This window comes from Halteromyces radiatus (genome assembly GCF_025201355.1).
Source record: "Halteromyces radiatus strain CBS 162.75 chromosome Unknown BX664scaffold_1, whole genome shotgun sequence".
Taxonomy (NCBI): Eukaryota; Fungi; Mucoromycota; class Mucoromycetes; order Mucorales; family Cunninghamellaceae; genus Halteromyces; species Halteromyces radiatus.
The window spans coordinates 39,829-61,905 of NW_026251687.1; the positions used below are offsets into that span (position 1 = coordinate 39,829).

At 32.5% G+C, this 22,077-nt stretch overlaps 8 protein-coding genes across 8 annotated transcripts; 3 read left to right on the top strand and 5 right to left on the bottom strand.

Moving 5' to 3' along the window:
• Positions 1-48: 48 nt before the first annotated feature.
• On the bottom strand, positions 49-516 carry BX664DRAFT_367440 (uncharacterized protein; the record flags this gene model as incomplete). Its single annotated transcript, XM_051548569.1, has 1 exon — positions 49-516. The coding sequence occupies exon 1, from the start codon at positions 496-498 to the stop codon at positions 49-51; it is 450 nt and encodes a 149-aa protein (XP_051404041.1). The 5' UTR covers positions 499-516.
• A 590-nt stretch (positions 517-1,106) lies between these two features.
• Positions 1,107-2,723, top strand: BX664DRAFT_318774 (uncharacterized protein). Its single transcript, XM_051542814.1, has 6 exons — positions 1,107-1,282; positions 1,352-1,645; positions 1,766-1,827; positions 1,938-2,134; positions 2,225-2,280; positions 2,352-2,723. The coding sequence occupies exons 1-6, from the start codon at positions 1,137-1,139 to the stop codon at positions 2,638-2,640; spliced, it is 1,044 nt and encodes a 347-aa protein (XP_051404042.1). The 5' UTR covers positions 1,107-1,136; the 3' UTR covers positions 2,641-2,723.
• Positions 2,724-2,903: 180 nt separating this feature from the next.
• BX664DRAFT_287964 (Pre-mRNA-splicing factor SPF27) lies at positions 2,904-4,133 on the bottom strand. Its single transcript, XM_051541776.1, has 5 exons — positions 4,028-4,133; positions 3,888-3,914; positions 3,559-3,823; positions 3,345-3,498; positions 2,904-3,224 (listed from the first exon to the last, which is right to left on the bottom strand). Exons 1-5 carry the CDS (start codon positions 4,101-4,103, stop codon positions 3,078-3,080), a joined length of 669 nt encoding a protein of 222 aa, XP_051404043.1. The 5' UTR covers positions 4,104-4,133; the 3' UTR covers positions 2,904-3,077.
• Positions 4,134-4,161: 28 nt separating this feature from the next.
• On the bottom strand, positions 4,162-6,071 carry BX664DRAFT_318778 (uncharacterized protein). The gene is made up of 10 exons (XM_051542815.1): positions 5,996-6,071; positions 5,885-5,936; positions 5,729-5,791; positions 5,535-5,667; positions 5,300-5,461; positions 5,147-5,230; positions 4,939-5,078; positions 4,757-4,863; positions 4,563-4,690; positions 4,162-4,480 (listed from the first exon to the last, which is right to left on the bottom strand). Exons 1-10 carry the CDS (start codon positions 6,035-6,037, stop codon positions 4,279-4,281), a joined length of 1,113 nt encoding a protein of 370 aa, XP_051404044.1. The 5' UTR covers positions 6,038-6,071; the 3' UTR covers positions 4,162-4,278.
• A 610-nt stretch (positions 6,072-6,681) lies between these two features.
• BX664DRAFT_318780 (coth protein-domain-containing protein) lies at positions 6,682-9,205 on the bottom strand. Its single transcript, XM_051542816.1, has 5 exons — positions 8,795-9,205; positions 8,351-8,675; positions 8,092-8,270; positions 7,699-7,998; positions 6,682-7,622 (listed from the first exon to the last, which is right to left on the bottom strand). Exons 1-5 carry the CDS (start codon positions 9,147-9,149, stop codon positions 6,934-6,936), a joined length of 1,848 nt encoding a protein of 615 aa, XP_051404045.1. The 5' UTR covers positions 9,150-9,205; the 3' UTR covers positions 6,682-6,933.
• Positions 9,206-10,864: 1,659 nt separating this feature from the next.
• BX664DRAFT_318782 (DnaJ domain-containing protein) lies at positions 10,865-12,303 on the top strand. Its single transcript, XM_051542817.1, has 2 exons — positions 10,865-11,350; positions 11,411-12,303. Exons 1-2 carry the CDS (start codon positions 10,975-10,977, stop codon positions 12,022-12,024), a joined length of 990 nt encoding a protein of 329 aa, XP_051404046.1. The 5' UTR covers positions 10,865-10,974; the 3' UTR covers positions 12,025-12,303.
• Positions 12,304-12,676: 373 nt separating this feature from the next.
• On the bottom strand, positions 12,677-15,699 carry BX664DRAFT_309539 (uncharacterized protein; the record flags this gene model as incomplete). The annotated part of the gene is made up of 9 exons (XM_051542523.1): positions 12,677-13,069; positions 13,143-13,432; positions 13,550-13,681; positions 13,747-13,887; positions 13,943-14,022; positions 14,133-14,359; positions 14,438-14,660; positions 14,782-15,518; positions 15,604-15,699. The coding sequence occupies 9 exons, from the start codon at positions 15,697-15,699 to the stop codon at positions 12,677-12,679; spliced, it is 2,319 nt and encodes a 772-aa protein (XP_051404047.1).
• Positions 15,700-16,096: 397 nt separating this feature from the next.
• BX664DRAFT_318785 (uncharacterized protein) lies at positions 16,097-21,907 on the top strand. The gene is made up of 15 exons (XM_051542818.1): positions 16,097-16,366; positions 16,418-16,486; positions 16,567-16,643; positions 16,731-16,802; positions 16,888-17,205; positions 17,278-17,699; positions 17,759-18,744; positions 18,828-19,312; positions 19,389-19,905; positions 19,988-20,188; positions 20,268-20,351; positions 20,434-20,494; positions 20,593-20,750; positions 20,820-21,315; positions 21,378-21,907. The coding sequence occupies exons 1-15, from the start codon at positions 16,213-16,215 to the stop codon at positions 21,697-21,699; spliced, it is 4,422 nt and encodes a 1,473-aa protein (XP_051404048.1). The 5' UTR covers positions 16,097-16,212; the 3' UTR covers positions 21,700-21,907.
• Positions 21,908-22,077: the final 170 nt, after the last annotated feature.

Genomic DNA, 22,077 nt, shown 5'->3' on the forward strand with positions numbered 1-22,077 from the left:
TTTACATGTCAAATAGATGATAATAATGATGATGATGATGATTTTTTTTTAAACGGATGAAACACCTATACCAGCAACAGTGTCTCCCCACGTATTGGAACCATTGATAGGTACACCAGGCCTATTCGCGGTAGATGAAGCGGATGAAGTATCAGCAGATGTATTACTTGAAAGTAATCCAAATGTCGTAGGTTGAAATATCATCAAAATGGCAGCAACTACAATGCAGGTAGTTAAGAATAGTGTAGCAGCTATTCGACATCGTTTTCTCCATTGATCAGCTGCTATGATTTGTTTTTGAATAATAATGAATCCATCATCATTATCCTTATTGGCATTATCTTTATTTTGATTTGTCCATTTTGAATCATCATTATCATCATAATATCGAGTAATATAACAACAACAACAACACGATCGTTCAGTACTTCCTATGAACCACGCTAATGGAAATATAAATCCAATAAAAAAAAGATATTGTTCAATCGTTCCTTTCATACTAAGTGCGGATATTCAAATATTAAAAAAATTTCTAATGACAAATGTTAAATTTTTTTTTTTTTTCGTAGCTTATATATTTGATTCCCATGCAAAGTGATGAATGATTGATTTGATGGATGATCAGAATATCAAATATGGGTATCTCCTTTTTAGATATTATTATCATCATCATTATCATCATCATCAATATGTTTGATCAAAAGAACTATTATTCTCTATCAACTCTTTTTTTTTTTTTGTTTTTCTTTGATTAGTAAAAAGAATCATAACAAGAAGCATGTATTACTAATCGAAGGGTTTAACTAGTCAAATGGTTTGGTGATTTATTCATATTATTCATAATTATCATCAAAGATTTAGTATAAATATATATTTAGTTAGATGAATAGATTAGTAGAATGAAGAGATATGATGATCTTATCATAAAATAAAATAAAATAAAAATAAACAAGACGGCAATGATCTAGTTCAATAAGCAAAAGACGGCATTAAATGTGTTACTTTTATCATCAGCTTCCCGGGGTTTGAATCTTCAATATAACTATAAAAGAAACACGACCTTTCCAATTTTTTTTTTTTTTTTTTTTTGCATTTCTTCTTTGTATTATTAATATTTTTTCTCTTTATAAATCAAAATGGTTACCAATACTCAAGTTATTTTTTCCAAGGTTCCTACTACCTATCCTGTTGTAGGTGAACATGTCACTGTCAAAAAATCTGAATTCGATCTTGATGCTCCTCTTGCCGAAGGTGAATTCATTTTGAAAACTTTGGTTCTCAGGTAACCCATTATGACATGAAAACTGATGATTTTTTATTCATTTCTTTTTTTTTTTTTTTTATTTCTCAGTGTTGACCCTTATATGCGTGGTCGTATGCGTGATGCTTCTACCAAGAGCTACTCTCCTCCTTTCCTTATTGATCAACCTATGAATGGTCATACCATGAAACAAGTGGTTAAATCCAACAATGCTGACTTTAAAGTGGGTGATCTTGTCTATGGCATGGGTAACTTTGAAGAGTATTCAAAGGTCAATGCTGCTATTGCCAAGGCTCTTGGATTAAAAGTGCGTAACGATCCCAAGACAAATGGTATTCCCATCTCAAATTATATTGGTATTCTTGGCATGCCTGGTATGACTGCGTAAGTAAACAGAATCTCTTTTTGATGCATATGGAAAAAAAAAAAGAAGGATGATCAACGATCGATTTGTGTAAGTAAATCATTGACATATTTCTTTTTTTTTTTTTTTTGATTTACTAGTTACGTTGGTTTGTACAAGATCGGTGAAATCAAGAAAGGTGAAACTATTTACATTTCTGCTGGTAATAATAATAATAAAATAATAATAATAATAATAAAAAAGGAAATATTCATCATCTTAGAATATAAATTGATCTTTTATACTTATTACTATTATTATTATTTCAAATAGCCTCCGGTGCTGTTGGTCAGGTGGCAGGTCAAATTGCCAAGGCTCAAGGTTTGCGTGTGGTTGGATCTGCAGGTTCTGACGAAAAAGTTGCCTATCTCAAGGAAATTGGTTTTGATGCTGCATTCAACTACAAGACTGAAGATATTGATGCCAAGCTCTCTGAATACTGTCCTAATGGTATTGATGTGTACTTTGAAGTAAGGGAGATTCACATCTGCATATACATACAAAGCAAACAAACTCATATTGATTCTTTTTTTTTTTTTTTTTTTTTTTTTTTTTTACAGAACGTTGGTGGCAAGATGTTGGAAATTGTATTGACCAAGTTGAATCCTTTCTCAAGGTAAGAATGATAAAACAATAATGGGATGATGACAAGGAACTAATCAATATATATGTATATAAATATCATAGAATCATCGCTTGTGGTATGATTAGTCAATATAACTTGGAAAAGCCTGAACCTGTACATAATCTGGTGAACATTGTCGCTAAGCGTATCAAGTTCCAGGGTTTCATTGTCTCTGATTATCCCGAAGTTGAACCTGAATTCTTCAAGACTGTCACTCAATTAATTCTCGACAATAAGATCAGATATCAAGAATCTTTTGCTGAAGGTATTGAAAAAACTCCTGAAGCTTTATTGGATGTGTTGAAAGGCAATAACTTTGGTAAGCAAGTCGTCAATGTTGCCTCATTATAAGTAAAAAAAAATATGTTTGTATGTTAGTTTAGTCTTTTTTTATATTTATCTTTGAAATAAAAAAATGAATTTTGTATATTTTTTTTTTATGTTGGTGATATTTTGTTTGAAATGAAAACCTGATTTATTTATTGTTTATGATGGATGATATATGCCAACGAGCAAAAAGTCAAGCTGTGAAAAGATTACAATACAACTTCAATTCAGTACGCCCTCGACATAGGAAAATAGATAAAGATAATATCAATCACAAAAATATTAAAGAAAAGGAATAAAACCATGTATTTTTTTTTATTTACAACAATAGACTTCATATAAAAAGAAGGAAAAGCAACAAAAAAAGAGGGAGTATAAGATAAATCATCTAACTAACTATACAAACTAACTAGCACAAAAAAAAAAGGGGGACCAAAAAAGCATAATGTTGTTTGATGTATTCATTGAGTTCCCATCTTTTGTCTATATTGTCGTAATTCCTCCACTTCGCTTTCCAAGGCAGCACATCCAATTTCCACTTGAAGATTTTGACTAATCAGATCCGACCATTTGTTTTCCAATGCTTGTAACGTTTCTGCAGCTTTCATCTAAAAAAAAAAAAAGAAAGAAAGAAAAAGAATAACAAAATATTTAGATGATCATCCATACCAAACAAGAAGTATAAATAAGTTATAGTTGATTTTTTTTTCTTTTCTTTTTTTTTTTACCTGGTCAGCTTTTCGTTCTCTATTGATTTGATTGATTTGATTACGATAGTCTTCGGTTTCTTGTTGAATTTGTTTTAAATCAGCTTCCAATTGGTAGTTATGTACACGCCAGGCATTGGCACCATATTTTTGAAGTAATTCCAAATTAAACATACTATATTTAAAAAGAAAAGTCAATATAAATACCATTGTTTTTTTGTTTTTCTAGTTTTACCTTCCAGCTTGAGATTCTAATTGTGCTTTAGTGTTATCAACTGCTTTTTTCCATGCTTCTACATCATCCGAATCAGGTCCTTGGAGCTCATATCGTGTTTCGTCTAATGCTACCAAATTTTCCTTCTTCCCAACACGATGCCATTCCTGTGATAATATATCATTATTTTGGAAAAGATCAACGGATAATGGTAGTTCGGATCGTTCTTTTCGTTTCATACGTCGCATTTCTTGTTCAATAAGTCGATCTACTGAAGCCTTCATATCTATATTAAGAGTATATGATCAGAAGGAGCCTAACTTGAAATAATATGTATATAAATATATTACCTGCATCATCGATTTCACGGTCAACATCTAAAAAAAAAATAATCCAAAATAAATATAAACTCTGTTAGTTATTATACAGAGTTTTTTTTTTTTAAAAAAAAAAAAAAAAAAAAAAAGACTTGATATGGTATAGAACTTACAAGGAAGTGCGTCAATATCGATATCCGATCGTCCGAGAGCCTTTGTTGAAGAAGATTCTATCAAGGTATCTGACATGGTTTTTATATATTCGTCAGCAATGGGGAGTAAGACAAAAAGAGACAAAAAAAAAAAAAAAAAAAAAAAAAACAAGAACACTTTATTTTGCGAGCGGAGGATGAAACTAAGTCACCCACCACAAAGGTTTAATACAAAAGGTCTATCACTGCTTCAAATCTATAACTACATTAGTCTACTCGTTTGTCTTGAGCTTTTTGTTGCGATCGTCATCATCGTCGCCATCTTGGTTTGCTGTATTATGAGATCTTTTGTCTCCTGCCACTGGTATATTTGTCGTAGCTGCTTCTGTTTCTGTCAAAGTCATTGCTGCTTCTTGACGTGATTTTTGTTTTTCCATTGCTTGTTGATAGTAGGGTAATAAATCAAAGAGTTCACTAGATAATCATCATCATTATCAAACATTAATCAGTCATACAATGATTCCTTTTCTCTCTTTTTTTTTTTTTTAATACTTACCACATGGCCTCAGTTGATTTAGTACGCTGCATTTTCTGATAGAATTCAGACTTTGTATGTTTCGGATTAGTATTCATGCACAACAGTACATACTTGGTGTTGACAAATACGTTGTTTACATCCACACACTATTAAAAGAAGATATCATTTTTAGTAACATAAAGATCGTTTCGAATAATAATAATAATAATTACTGTTTTCAAATATTCTTTGGCTACTTCATCAAAAGGTACCAGACCCTCTTTTCTAAAAGCTGATGGATTATCTTGAGCACCTCTTGCAATCATCACCGAACTTGCACCTAAATATATATATATATTCTCTTCAGTATACCAAACTACATATCCTTTTTTTTTCTCTTTTTCTTTTTCTTTACCTGTCACTTCTTTTGCTTTTGCAATATCATTCCAACACATCACATCCCCATTCACTACAACAGGAATCTTGGTCAAAGTCTTGGTTACTTGTTTCATGGCTTCCCAACGAGCTGGTGTAGTTGATCGTTGATTTCTTGTTCTAACAATATACATATATATAGTCAATGACTGATGCAAAAAATTTAGAAAGAAGAAATATAACCTTACCTGCAATGTATAGTAAGAGCCTTGACACCTGTAGATTCAATCATTTTTGCCAATTTCAAAGTTTCTTCTTCACTCTCCAGAATCCTATATATATATAATTGTGGTAAGAAAAACCATATTTTATAATTCATTAACATTATCTTCCTCACTTGCCTTATTTTACATGTAACAGGTATATCCAAATTTTCCACCAGTTTTGTAAGAATTGCCTTTAATCGATCAGGATTCGTCAATAATGCAGCACCCATTCCACCTTGTACTGAGAACTTTTTGGGACATCCACAGTTGAGATCTACACCAGCAATTTCATCCTTTCTATTATATATATACATATATATATAAAGTATTAGAATGTTTGAACAAAAGAAAAAAAAAAGTTATTACTCACAAGGTAAGTGCAGCTTGAAGAGCCAAATCAGGATCAGCAGTTCCGAGTTGTAAAATGACCTTGCCCTTTTCGTCCGGATGAGTAGCAAAACACATGGCCTGACCTTTCCAATATTCAGTCACACCAGTAGCAACTATCATGAGATCAATATCATTAATATATTCGATCCTTTTTCCAATCGTTATGTGTTTTACCATTGTATTTCCGTACTGAACCTATAATGCGTTTATCAACAAGTTCTTCTGTCCATACAAGATCTATAAAAATAAAAGGAATGAATAAACAGTAAAAAAAGAAAAAAAAAACCAAATTGAATCAAGGGATCTATTTTTTTTTTTTTTTTGCCTTACCAGCTCCATATCTGAGAGCTAACAATCGCATAGGAAGAGTACCTACTCTTACCTAACCAGTTCAACATTGGTTAATTCATTGTTATTTCTCCAACTTTTTGTATATCTTACCATAGGAGCTAGAAATGTTTTATTAGCATAGTCAATGGCCATATCCAAACAAATAAAATAGAATACTAAAGAGAGAAAAAAAAAAAGGTAATAATAAAAATGAGGACAGTCGTCTTTTTTTTTTTTTTTTTTTTACCCAATCAAAACATCATCATTTTCACTTACCGACTTTTCCAAATAAGTCAATCTTTACATCAATGTAATATTATTTCATCCATCTCTTTGTTGCATGCATGACATAGATTCGATCAATTTTGTTAAAAAGGTGAAAATAATTTATTTTTAACCAAAGAAATTGAAAATAGGATGTTTCATTCCCTTGGTAAGATATATTTTTAATACGTCACTCTATCTCACAATTATGTATGAAGGAGGGGAAGAACTGTACAATCATCTCCCGTAATCATCCATCTCTCCCTCACATATAAAATCATCATCATTGTTTGAAGAGAAGATTCGGAAAAGTTTACGAAATAAATAAACTTCAAAAGAGAAGGAGGTTGACAGACGAGAAAAATAAAAAGGAGCCTGAGAAGTACAGTAATTTAAGCATGTTGTCGTTATAAGGGGAATCGACATAAAATAATTAGGTTCAAAATGATCCTGCAAAATAAAACCTACCTTGCATGATGATTTGCAAAATAGGAAGTGATTTTGTTGACATATAATGAAAAAATCATTCATCATAAGAAAAAAAAAAGAGATTTTTTATTGTTCTAGGTAGACAATCACTTTTACAAATAAAACAAGTAATGGCGAATAAGAAACTAAGAGAGAAATAATAGTATATAAAAGAAGTAAAACTATATAATATGATGACAAGAAGAAGAAGAAAAAAAAAGTATAGTACTAATAAAAATAAGAAATGATAGGGGAGGAAAGGAGGATGAGAGAAAGAAAAAAAAAAAAAAGAGAGAAAAAAAAAGGAGGGATCATATTCAAAGAATAAAGGTACCAACCAACATCATGATGATGGAGCCAAGGAACAAGGATGATGAACTAGTCAAGGAGATAGCACCACTGGTAGAACCATTGCCACCGTTGCCATTGCCAGAAGAGCCACCAGGAGACACACTGCTACCATCATTGGGAACCACGTTACCCTTGCTATCTAAACGAGATCCTTCTTTGTAAGGACCAAGAGCAGGAAGATCATCAGCATCGGTGAATTGAAGTTGTTGAGTCAAAGACTTGGAACGGTTGGTGACCCATTCATTGATGCCTTCCATACCGCTATCAGTGGTCTTGAGATTGTTCAAAAAGTTTTGAACTGTAAAAGTAACTTTAGTACCAGGAGAATGACCAGGAATAGAATAATCCCATTCAATATCTTCCTTCAAAAGAGTGGCCCAGGCATCAAGACGAGGTTGAATCACACGAGGATTGAAGAATCGCTTGACAAGAGTCTTGAGAATGGTTTCGAATTGAGATTTATAGTAAGGAGAACTAAGGAAGAGATCTACCAAAGGACGAGTAGATCCAGGACGACTATAATTTCCATAAGGGACACTGTCACGACCTTGTTGAGCACCGTTACCAAAAGTTTCATCAAAATCATAAGAAATAATAACCCATTGGTTGGTCTTCAAATCCTGATTCAAATAATAATTACTAGCTTGGTACCATACTAAATAAATAAAAAAAATAAATAATAAAAAAAAATGAGTGGATTCGTTATTATTATCAACCAATTCTATACATACACCCATCCCATGAATCAGTCAAATAATTCATAGCCAAAGCAACCATAGTATTTTGAGGATCAAGTAAAGCAGGTACATCTTTGTTGTTACCATCAGTAATTTGAGAAGGGTTGATTTGAGAAAGACGTTTGGTAAAATCAATCAAAGGAGCAAAAGTATTATTCTTCTTGGTAACTGTATTTTGTTCACCACCATCGACTAACTTGTACAGATCAGCAGAGTATTTGGTTTGATCATCACCAAGATATGCAAGGTTGCCTTCTTCAGTAGGAGAGAGAGCGTTACCCTTATAAGTAACACCTAATTGACAACAACAACAACAACAACAACAAAAAAAATCAAATGAGTTTTCATGATAGAGATTTCTAACAGACAATTTTTTTTTTTTTTTACCAGTAGATTCATATTTCCAGTTTCCACTATGAACAGTATTGTCGATCAAATGAGTAGAAGCATCATCCATCAAAGTATAAAGACCATAGGGTTCGTTGTTAACAAAAACACGGACAAAACTACCAGATAAAGTAGTGGCACCAGCAGCAGCAAGACAATCCAAGTATAACTTTTCACGACTATCATTTTTTTTTTTAAAAAAAAAAAGAAAAGGTGAGTACATGAATGATCAATATAGAATGAAAAGTAAATAACTTACACTTGAGTAGGGTCAGTAGCTTCAGCTCGTAACTTGACCTCAGTACGACCCAAAAACAAAGACTTTTGAGAACCCTTGGGAGCAAAGTCATTAAAGTCAATTGAATAAGATTGTTTGGCAAAGTCCTTTGTAGATTGACCAGAAGTTTGGATACTAGGAGTATTGGCAAAGGTGTAAACTTCTTGGTTGCTGATATATGCGAAAGAGTTAACTTGAGCTTTAAGTTTTTGTTGAGGAGCCTTGATTAAAGCATCAAACGCACTAGAATTAACTTGAAGAATAATGGTGGCAACTTCATTGGATTTGTTAAAAGTAGTGAAAAGAGCTGAGGTAAAATATAAATATAGAATGTAAAAAAAAAAAAAAGGAAAAAAAAAAAAGAGAAAACGCCAAATTAGTACACTGAAACATTCGGAGATGATTTTATATGAGGTTGGATCTTACGAGGATAAACAGGATTAAAAGCTTGAGGTAAAGCAGGGACATCAACAATAGTATGGGTACGATTGAAAAATTCATTACCAGTAGAAGTAGCACCTTGAGCCAAAGTACGTTTGGGCACTTCAGGACTATTGTTTTGACCATTGGTGATAACATATTGATAACTATCGCCACTGGGAGCTGAACCCTTGAAAAGATTGGGTACTTGAGAATCGGCAGTAAGAGCGTGATTTTGTCCACCGACAGATACAGCAACACCTGCACCATTAGGAGGGAAAGCAACAACAGCATACTGAACATCAGCTTGTACAGCAGCTGTTGCCATAGCGACCAAGGAGCTAATGGTCAACCACTTCATATTGAAATTAAAGTAAAAAAAAAAAAAAAAAGAAGTAAAAGTAAAAGTAAAAAAAAAAAAAAAAAAAAGGAAAGAAAGAAAAAGAAAAGAAAAAAAAAAGATTTAAATAATTGGAAATGGAAAATGTGTTATTATATTTTTGGAGTGTCAAGATATCAAATGAGGCGTAATAAAAGGGGAGATTTCATCGGGGGCCGAATGATGAGGTGATCAATACCTTTTGGCCCTGAGAGAATGCAAAAGAGGGGAAAAAAAAAACTTTTTCAATTCGGGGTGGAGACATTGGGGAGTACTCTTTTTTTTTTTTTTTTTTTAAGCAAGACATCGTGTGATGTCTGGTGTTGCCTTTTTCGTTGATCAAAAGAGTAACTCACAAGGGTTGATAATTACAAAGCTAATCCATTTACATTACATTATTAGAAGAAGGATTGCTCCTTTTTTTTTATTTTTATTTTTATTATTATTCGATATATAATAGTCAATTGATGGTTGACCTGTTTTATCCTGCGTTATTATATCTGGTTATTTCCGATATAGTATCACCATCATCATTGTCATTGCTTATCAATCATTATCGTTGTCATCAATCATCAATGCATTTAATATTCATGATTAATTTATCATATAATGATTATCAATTCATTCTTGAGCATTATTTATTATCATTCTTCTTCATCATCATGTTACAATGAAACAGGATTTGTTTTACCGGGTGATAATTAACCTGAGCTTAAACTTAAAAAGGAAGGAGACACAAGAAAGTCAAATATATACAAAAAGATACAGTCCCTGGTTCACACCCCAAAATATTTACCTTATTTTTGGATATGCTTATTGATGATTGGAGGGGAAATTCATTTCAATGTTCTACATAATCCCATCCGAAAATCAATAAACTTTTGTGTATCAATTCATAGAGATTCGGCGATGGAATGCTTGGCTTAGCAAAACTTTCACTTCCTCCTTTTTTTTTTTTAACATGGATTGAGTCAGCGTTATTAAAAAATACATATGAATGACAATTATTTTTTATATAAAATCAATCAATCATGTAAATCATAATAAACTCTTTTTTTTTTGTATGATGAATTTGATTATTTTGATAAACAATAAAGGAAAGAAAAACATCTAAACATGGTAATTTTTTTTCCTTTTGCTTACATTACTATCTATGTTTAGAGTCTTTTTTTTTGCTTTTCTTTTTTTTTTTCTATTTGGAATTAGTTAGTTTTAATGATAAAACTAATTTGTTAATATTTATATATATATAATAAGGATGTTAAAATAATAAGCAGACATCTTTTGAATACTTCTTTGAAATGAATGGAAAGAATGGAAAAATCATCGTTTATCCATATACAGCATTCTCCAGTCGATAAAAATAAAAATAAAAAATAAAAAAAAAAAAAGTGTACGTGCGTGGTATATAAATAGTTACTAAAGGATCATCCAAATTTAAACTTTTTGGTTGAGAGACAACTTTGAGTATTAAATAACCGCTGATCTATTATTTACGTTTTGTAAAGAATACCTAAATCAGTAACTTGATCAACCGTTTATCATTGATCGAAAGGTTTCACTTTTTTTTTTTTATTTCTTCTTTTCCCATGTTTCTTTTATAATGATGTTGATTGTCCGATGTTGATGATTTCCTTAACAAATATGAACGCCAAAAACGCGTCAAACGTCGTGGTCTCATCACTGCGAGCGGTAAATGAAACCGATTTTTTTTTTTTTTTTGTAATCATCTCCCCCTTTTCTCATTGTCTTTATTCTTCCTCTTTCTTTCTTTTTTTTTTACATAAACTTCCATTATATATCCAAAATGCCATCTATTCAACTTCCAAAAGGAAAATCACTTTATGATATTCTTGAACTTGAAAAAAGTGTAGTAGATAAGGACGACAGCGTGATTAAAAAAGCATATCGAAAACTGGCATTACAATATCATCCTGATAAACAATCTCCCAAAGCAAAAGCGGAAGATTTGGAACACGCGACTCAACAATTTCAATTGATTGGTTATGCTTATTCTATTCTTAACGATAAATCAAAACGCTCACATTATGACCTTACTGGAAGTCTTGATGGGGAAGATTCTTTTTTGACTGGTGATAAGGATTGGACTGATTATTTTAAGGAACTCTGGCAAGGTGTCGTCAGTGCTGAAACTATTGAAGCTCATGCTTTGAAATACAAACGTAAGATTTAATATTTTTTTTTTTTATTTGTTGATTGATTATTTCTTTTTTTTATATTAGATTCAAAAGAAGAAGAAGAAGATGTATTGAAATACTATACGAAATTTAATGGAGATATGGATAAAATATTAGCACATGTGGAACATAGTATGGCTGCAGATGTACCTAGGTTTATGGATCTAATTCAACAAGGAATTCAAGACAAAAAAGTGGAAAAGTATTCTTTGTATGAAAAGACAACCACCCGATCAGCTCAAACAAGACGTATCAAGCAAGAACAAAAGGAAGCGCGTAACAGTGAAAAGGAACAGCAAAAAAAGAAAAAATCGGATACAAAGACAGATGAACCCAATGTGGATGATATACAATCACTTGAAGCAATCATCAAAAATAGGCAAAAAGATCGGCGGTCTCAACTGGACTCGATGTTGGACTCTATTATGGAAAACACAACAAAGAAACAGCAACCTAAGAAAAAGGAACCTTCAACAAAAACAACGACAAAAAAGACGACTACCAAACGCAAATCAAACACAAAAGATGACGATAATGAAGTGGCGACACCAGATAACAACGATGAAAGTGTAAAGAAAAGAAAAACGGTAGCCACCAAAGCATCGACAAGTACGCCATCGAAAAAGACAAACAAGAACAAAACAAAATCTACCAAATAGGTCCCGTTTTTTTTTCTCTTCTTCTTCTTTACCAAATTAGTGTCTAGGTGTTTCCCTTCTCCTTTTTCTTTTTAGGTTATACCTTTATTTTTTTTTTTTTAATTTCATCACTTTTAGTTGTTACTATTGTCTTCATTTATCTTCTTCATTTGTAAATAAACAAAATCCAAAAAATATTTTTTTTTATTATCTATTCCATTCATGATGAATGAAAAGAATCGAAATGAAAATTCTTTGTACACACTTTTTTAATAAAATATGAACATTGTCTTTGTTTTTTCGTAATAAAATATGAATATTGTCTTACACTTTTTTTTTTAATAAAATATCAATGGTGTCACACAGTGGAAAACGTGGTAGATCGAGCATGATGATCTACATTGTATCAACTCCTATTAAAATGAGATCTGGGCTATCTAGATACATTGGTTTAGCAAGTCAAATTAGGATATATCAAGATGTGATCAATGAAAGGAGTATCTAACGATTACTTTTTAATAAATACAGATGGAACTACACAAGCTTACATATATATATATATCAAGGGAGTGAAAAAAAAGTGTCATCATTTATTTATAAGGAAGAAGGAGTCAAACTATTCTAAAAAAAAAAAAAAAAAAAAAAAATAGGTACCGAAATGTTTACTATCTATCTATAACTTAAGTTGTCGTTTCAATTCTAAATACCATCCAACAGCTTCTACCCGGCGCATATCGGAAATACCAGACCCGCTGACGGTTTCATACACTATCTTTAGAGTAGATTGTTGCATTCCCTTTGTTTCTTGTTGTTTGATCAATTTTTCCACCAAAAAAAGTGCTTTACCAAAAAAGGGGCCCAATGACAAGGGTTTCAATAGATCAATCAAAAGTACAACATATTCAGATCGTAATGATGCATCTTTTTCATTTGAAAGTTGATTGATCTTCTCCAATACATGTTGCACAGTCAACCACGCTACTGCATCGTCCAATTCACATAATGATTGTACCATAGTCACATATGCAAGTCGAATTTGATGATGAGTTAATGGTGTAGGGAAGCTCTAGATAAATAAATAAACAAATAAATAAATATGAATATTGTTTATATATATATTGAAATAAAGATAAACTTACATTGATCAAAATCGTAGCATAACCACCAGCAAGTTCACGAGACACTGCCTTTTGAGAGGAAAAGATACCAAGAGTAGCAGCATGAGCACTTTCAAATAGATCCTTGTCAATGATGGTTTTCCATCTCAGAATAGGGTAGATGACAGGTAATATATCTTTTTCAATTACTTCATCCTCCAGTTCAGTCATGACTTGTTCTGCCAAATTCATAAAGAACAACAATCGAGTTCGTTGTACAGGTGATAATATAGAAGTGGATGGTGTTTGATCACTTGTATACAATGATGACCCTATGTATAAAAAAAATATCTATTAAAAAAAAAACAAACAATAACATCATTACAATTCTTTGCTGATGTACTTGCCATATTCTCGAAATGCTAAAGAAACAAGTTTGTTCAATTGACATTTATTTTCATCATGTTTCAAATAGGCCACAGAGTTTGTCATGGTTTCTTGATAGGCTTGGAATCCATTGGCAGAACCAAGTTTGTCATTGATAAAATGAAGATTTCCGTAAATAGATAATATGCCTTGTGCTATAGATTAGAGAAAGATTTATAAAATGACCAATGAAATATTTCAATTTTGTTCGACTACTTACCAGCATGTGGAACATCAATGAGTCCTTGTCCATCCAATACATCTACTGCCACAGCCTTCAATATGGCGGTGTAAGCAAATACCATGGTCTTGAAAATAGTCCATAAATTTGATTCTATCTTCTTGTATCGTTTACTTTCATCTAAAAGATTAAATGTTAGTCCTACTTGTTTTTTCCACTAATCATCCTAATTTACCAATCGTCATCATAGATTCATCATTTTGACTTGTATATCGATCCCAATCAATGAATATGTTGTATGATAAAGCTTCCAATCTGCAATAATAAAAAAAAAAAGGAAAAAAAAAAGATAGAGAGTCATAATCAATAAAACATGATCTAGTTCATTCTTTTTCTTCTTCTTCTTTTTTTTCTTTTCTTTCTACCTGTCAATGGCTAGTTGAATTGTTTCTGTTCCACCTTCCACGCGTTGTTCTAATAAAACTTGAATTGTCTTGCCAATAGATCGAGATATTCTTCCAATTTCTTTGAATAAAGGATCTTTTTGTAAATCCACCAAAATAGTTTCATCTTTCATTGGTCGTATGATTTGTCCATTCTTCCACAAATGATCACTTGTCGAATAACTTGATATTAACACTTGTAATAATGTCTAAAAAAAAAAGGAGGGGGATGAGTTATCTTAATATCAGAATCGTTTTCTTTGATATATCATCTTGTTCTTGATTACCTTTAAATTCAATGTTTTCATTGTATCTGATGTCAGATTGGGAAGACATTGGCCGCTAAAGTATGCAATAATATCTTGATTCACTGAGAATGACATACTTTCTTCAGGTGTCATGATTCTTGATAGTAATCGATCGAAATGTTGAATAAATAGCACTTGTGCTTTCTGAAGTATTCCTTGGACTTTTTTGGTTTTTTCCCCTTGGTTGAATTGCAACATCCGCCTATGAAAACAGTGATCGTAAAAAAAAAAAGGGAAGAAAAATAAAAAAGTTGTGAATAAATCAGGCTCAATTTCAATTCATATCCTATTTTTTTTTTTTTTTTTTTTTTTTTTTTACTTACACAATGCCAACAAGAATTGCCATAGTAGCGAAATAAACAGGTAAGGAAGATGAATCATTTTGCTCTTCTAACAAAGTTTCAGCCAGAGTATAGAGGGTATCAAGATCAGCGTCAGCACGACTAGTAGGCTTCAACTGAGAACGAATATCAACGGCATGTTCCAATAATGTGACAATAGACCATACACCATGAGGACGATGAGTTTCCAAAGATATCAAGGCTTCTAGTAAATCTTGACAGTATTCCATTTCAAATACATTCAATGTTGTCGATTTGGCCAAAGCATGAGCTACACCTGCTTCTAAAACTTCCACCATGGATGCTTCTTCCTCAGAAAGTTGTTGTTCAGAATAATATCGAATCACTTTGGTCATTGTAGTCAAAAGTTGCTCTTCATTAAAAGAAATTGGTGTACATCCTACTAAAGCGACAAGTCCCATCCATGCTTGCTTTCGAACGTTTAAAGTGGTTGTATCGTTAGGACCATAGGTCAACAGGGTATTAGAATAAAGAGAAAGTACATTGACCAATAAAGGTTCCTTATTGATCACGTCAGAAGTGGTACCAGATAATCGTCGAGTCCAAACTGATAAGAGACTATAGATAGCATTCCAACCTTTTGGTTCGTTGATAAGTTGAGTCTCCAACTGTAATAATGTACGAATAAGAGCTTGAGTGAACCAACTAAGAGGAAGGTGATTGCTATAGGTAGAGAGTAAATCAAGGTGATGCAGTATCTAAAAACCAAAAAAAAAAAAAGAAAAAAAAGTTGGTAAATAATATATTTGAATAAATAAACGTTTTTTTTTTTATTATTATTACCTGGTTATTATCAAGAGACTCATACTGTAAAAGTGTAGAATAACTATTGGATAGTGTATTACTAAGAGCCTTCAAGTCAACCTCTTCTGTGGACATATGAAAAAGAAAAAAGTAAGGGAAAGAGAAAAGAGAAAAATTAGAATTTGTGGGGCAGATTTTCTTTTTTGTCATCCAAATCCATACCCATTCGAATGTTCATACTCCGAATTCTTCTTTTTTTTTTTTTTTCTTTTTTCTAGGATTTGACAAGTAAGAATAACAAGCAAAAAGGGCTCTGATTTATTTTATATAGAATCATCTATTATTATTATTATTATTATTATTATTATTATTTAATATTAATATTGATAATATTTACCTATTTGATATTATTTGTATGAATAGAATTGGGCTTGGCTAAGAAAAGACTACCCAATTTTTTCTTTTTTTATTTTATTTCAGTTCCCGGGAATTTGGCGTTGATGAACCTTTTTTTTTTTTTCTCCTTTTTTAATTCTTTTTTTCTCTCTTTCTCTCTTTCTTTCTTTTTTTCTTTTTTTTTCTTTCTTTCTTTTTTATTCTTTATTCGTGTCTGTGTATTTGTCACTCTTTTACATAGACATACAAAGAATGAAACCATCTTTGATAACCTTGAACGATGCTATTACAGATTCCCCTGTTTACCGAGCTGACGTCCATCACTTTGACGAACAACTAGAACTTCTTGAAAAATGGTTGGATGCTTTGTCGAAACACTTGAAACTTTATTGTGACAAACTGAACAGTAAGTATATAAAGTCATTAATATGTACCTGACTTTTTCTTTTTATAATAGAATTCAATTTGGAAACTAACCTTGTGTGCAAGAAAGCTATGCCTATTGGTATTGACAATGCTCTAATTGGTAATATATATATTATGATACTTTTAAGAGAACCAATATTAATGATATGAATTTATTTTTATTGTTTTTTTTCTTTTTAGACCCTCACTTTACTGGTGCTGTTATAAAAAGTTTCTCGGATGCTTTACAGACAAGTCTTGCTTTCAAAACCAAACTCGTACGTTTTTTTTTTTTTTAAGGAGAGAGGAAGACAGGAATGGAAAAGAAGAATGAAACTCATAAATGACATATTCTTTTTATTTAGGTATCAGATTTGGAAGATAATTTTATTCAACCACTTCAACAATTTGTCAAAGTACAATTGAAGGAATTCAAGGTAAATAAAATAAATAGATAATATTAAAAAAAAAGATCATAGATGGAAATGTCAAAAAAAAAACTAACTTATTTTAATTTATTAGGATTTTCGAAAACAACATGAAAAGGCACTTGAACGATATGAAACTCAACTTTCCAAATATTCAGCACAAAGTAAATCCAAAGAAGTATCAGCATTACGTGAAGAAGCATTTCGATTACATGAAGCTCGTAAATATTACGTACATATGTCTGGTCAACACGTTGTACGTATTCTTCAATTTCGATCAAGTCTTGAACATACTCTTGTTGAACAATTCTCAGCTGCAACTCTGGCTCATTTGAATGATTTTGATGGTGGTATGCATGTTTGGCAGAAATTGGATACTCATTTGGCATCTTGGAAACAATGGCTAGTAGATGTAAAAAAAAATCATTTTTTTTATTATTAGTAGTGATTCTTTTACTCATTTTTAGTTTTATTTTATTTATAGGACAAAAGTACTTGCAATTATCAGTTACACAAACTTCAAAACACGCGAAAAGAACTTGAAAATGAATATATTAACCAAACCCAACCACCTCGTGATCTTGAAAAGTACGCTCCATCAGCTTTCAATACTGTCCTTCAATCACCAATGACCAATCGATTTTCAATGGATTTATTAGAAACTACTCCTGATCAAAAAGCACATCACAAATGGGGTTACTTATTTACTCGTGGTTCTCGTGGTTATTGGACTCGTCGATGGTTCTTTTTGTATGATGGTTATTTTGGTTCTTGTTTGGTGAATGCTTCTTTAAAATTGAAAGGTGCTATTAGTTTGGATGAACGTGTATCAGTACTCTTATCTGAAATCAAGCCTATTTTGGACATCGATCGACGTTATTGTTTTGAAGTAGTTTGTGTTCAAAAGTAATTTATCATCATCATGATATTGGTTTATACTCATCTTTTCCTTTCTCTCGTTTTAGATCTCCTATTGTTGTACAAGCAGAAACTGAAGATGAAATGAAGGATTGGATAACAGCATTCGATAAAGCAAAACGATTAGCCATTCAAAATGAACAACTACCTTCTCATCCAATTCAAACAGATGAAAACAACAATAACGATCATATGGACTCACATGATATCAACAACAACAACAATAATAATAATAATAAACGATCCGTCGGTCACGCAGATGTCTCAAAATCTTTTATTACTGACCTTTCTCATACCACATCTTTATCATCCACGCCAACTAATGGAGATACAACAAATGAAAATAAAAGCAACAGTAATCAACCTACTATTGTCCTTTTATCAACTTCTGCTGATAATGATCGTGTCTCTCTCGCCAATTCAACTTCATTGACACCATTATTAGTTTGGGAGGCTGCCCGTGCTCAAACATCATCTCAAGCAAGCTCTTCACCTTTCTCACCTACTCTGGATCATTATTCAAAAGACAATATTACATCTAGTATTGATAATGGTGGTACGAAATCTCATGAAGTCACTAATGGGCATCGCAACAATGGAGATAATGTCAGCAAAACTACTGTCACCACTACAACTGCTGATGTTACTGCCTCAGCTACTACTACAACGACAACAACAACGACAACTACGACAACATCATCATCTACCAAACGACCTCCTCACCTTAATCTACACTCTGAAAAGTCAAATACATCTTCTGCTAATACCAGTTGGGGTATTCCATGGACTTTGGTACCAAGTATGTTCCAATCCTCTGGTGATAGCAATGATCCTCCTCCAACACCTGCCAATGCCCCACCTAGTCCCATGTTTAGTGATCTTGATGGTCATCAGGTAATTTGGCCTGCCAATCTTGATGATGGAAATGTGCCCAAAGTAGAATTGACGGATTATTCTGCCGAACTGGAACAAAGGAACAAGGAATTAAGAAATTTATTCGGTGGCGTATCAAAACATGAAGTGGTTTTAGATGGTAAGCAAAAAAAAAAAAAAAAAATTGGCAGATAGATGTATACATTGACTCCTTGTTTTTTTATTTATTTATTTTACTCTTAGCTTTTATATGCTCACTGAAAAAACCACCCAATGCAGCTAGTAATGATATGGACAATACAAAAAACGATGATGATCTCGATTGGCCAACTTCACCCATTGGATCTGGTAGTCCCTTGGAACAAATGGAACAAGATTTACAAATGCAATTAACTCAAAATGTCAAGCCTCCCACTTCCGAATTTGGATATTCTTATACTGGTCGTGCCTTTGTAACTCAGGAGACATTCTGGTTATACAGTTGTGTGGTCATGACATGTGTCCATACTGTGGCAGTACGACTACGAGATATTACTAATATTCGACTTGTACGTGATCCATCCATTACCAATGTTGGCAAGCAATCTAATATCGCTCTCGCAATTGATCTCAAGCAAGATGATGTTTCTCCTCGTCGTGAACCCTTGATCTTAGCAACCTTGATGGATGATATTGAAGTAGTGGCTGAAAAATTAAGAATCGCAGTAGATAATGCAAAAAGCAATGATGTAAGTCTCAAAAGTAAATTGAAAAGAAAAAAAGAAAAGAAAAAGATATTGAACTACTATTTTTTTTTTTTTTTAGCCTAGCCCATTACAAACAATGTACGATATTTTACATCACATGTCTGCAGCCATGTCGAAAAAGAAGAATGCACCTATCACTACCATTATTCGATCAGAACCAGTCAAAGCACAATCTTCACCTGATCTTCTTCGTCGTCCAAGGTCAAACAGTAGTAACGACATACATGGTTTGGAACCAGCAGCATCACCTATCCCATCATCATCCACTTCTTCAAGACTGGAACGTATTCGAAAAAAGAAAGGTGGAAAAACATCTAATAGCAATAATGACAATCATAGCAACAAACATCAACCCAAATCAGGTGCTTTAGCTGCGGCAATGATGGCTGCTACAGTGGCTGGTGGTGGAAGTTTCTTTGATGTTAGTAAGATGGGCAAAATGGATGATGATTTGGATTTGAATACAAAGAACAGTACTCGCAAATTAGAGGATACTTCTGGCAAAATGAACAAAGATGATACTACAGCATCAACAAAAACAACAGATGAGGAGCAACTCAAAAAAGGTGATCCAGGTAAGCAACAGAAAACAAAAGATAAACATACAAATTTTTTAATATTTTTTTGTTTTTTTTTTTTATTTTTACTTTATTGAAGATGCACTTCCCGCTCATATATCCGCTCCTCAGGGTCCTATTACATGTGGTTGTAATGATCATCTTGAAAAAATGGAATACCAAGTCGATGTTCCACTTTCAGCAAAACGATTGTACGATCTATTATTTTCCGAAGAGAAAACTGGTGCAGTGGCTAAAGGTGGTATTTGGGAACAGAAAACAGCAGCCAGTGGAAGTCGAGGTAAGCAAGGGGAAATTCAAAAGAAATTCAAAAAAAAAAAAAAATTCAATGATAACATTTACCGTCCTTTAATAACTAGACCTCAACGTTGGTGCCTGGTCTGATGTGGATGGAAAACAACAACGTCTTTTGAAATATGTAATGCCTGTTAGCAATCCAATGGGTAAGTCCTTTTTTCTTTTTTCTATCAATATATATATATCTTGACCATACTAACCGACAATTATCTTTTATATCTCTATCAGTTAAAGTCAAAGAAGCTGATGTAGTTGAAACACAAGTACTGTTGAACAAGGATGATTACTTGTAAGTAATGATTTAATCGTGATGACACCCAAGAATGATGAATGACGATGATCTTACTAATATATATATATATATTAATTTATTTCTCTTAATGATAGACGATACGTTATACAGATCTCAACCAAAAGTGCTCAATTACCTTATGCTGATGCATTTATTCCATCTATTCGATATTGTATAAGTTGGATTGATGCCTCACATTCGCATCTCTCTATTTGTATAGGGGTCAAATTTGTCAAGAATATCCTCGTCAAAAGTAATATATATATATATATATATATGTAAAAGGAACTGTGGAAAACTAATCATTGAACTTTGAATTTAGGTATGGTGATGAAAGCTGCTTTGAAGGGAATGAGTGAAAGCATTGTTCAATTTGCACCGATGATTATGGAACATGCCAACAAATTGAATGGAGGAGAATCAAGAAAAGAAGGAACTGACAACAAATCTGGTCAAAATAACAATGACAACAACCTCAACAATGCAAACAACGGTAATAACACAAACAATACCAATTCAACACTCGGAACACAACCATCGAGCACTGGAAAACAACAAGTGAGTGGATGGTATGGACAATTGATTGAAATCTGGGAAATGATTCAAGATATAGTACCTTTCCCGGTTGGAAGTGTGATCATTGGATTATTGATACTCTGGGTGATATGGGCTTGGGTCCGATCTGGTCGACAACAACAAGGATTACACCATTCGCATTATGCAGGTCATCAAGTCACTTCAAGAGCTATTTATCTACGTGATGTTGAAGAAGGTCTGCTCAACAATACCCTTCCATCTTCTTATACGGACCACAATTGGTAAAGAAATTAGTAAAAAAAGAAAGATATAAAGATACTCATTTTTTTTTTTTTTACCATAGTTATCAATTCTACTTGCAATCCAAGATTAATCATGTAGGCAATAATAATTCAACAAGTACTTTGGATCAATGGTTTAGCGACAAACATTATGCATTTTCGATAGATCTCCTCTTTAGCCGTGAAAGACTTGCTATCTTACGACATGATACCCTGGTGATTTTCCGACTTTTGAATCAACTGGATGCACAACTTTCGGAAAATGAATATGTCAATTGGTTGTTGGATGCAAGACTCGAATGCCATGCTGGTGTCACCATGAACAATGCAGTCAAATGTGAAGCCGTCCATCGACAGTTACAATCCCTTATTACATCCCAGTAGACTCTATATTGTTATTATTAGTAGTAGCTGCGAGGTAATAATTAGTGCTATTGTTAGTATTAGGTTACAGTTGTTTTAGTGTACAATCAAATAAATCTTTTTCCAAGTATAGTGCAAATTTGTCAGAAAAAAAAAAAAGAAAAAAAAACTTTTATAGTCCATTATCATATAAACCATTGTTATCGAGCCATCATCAGACGAATCATTGTGCCTGGAATATCAAAAAAAAAGAGTTCCTTATAAAATAATATTATAATCAACTTCATTGGGTTCCATTGTCATAGTCATTAACTGTAGAGCTCAATCATGTTAAGCTCTTGGATATTATCAAATCATCATCTCAGTCTCGTTACAAGAATCAATCCATCTTTGTTCCAG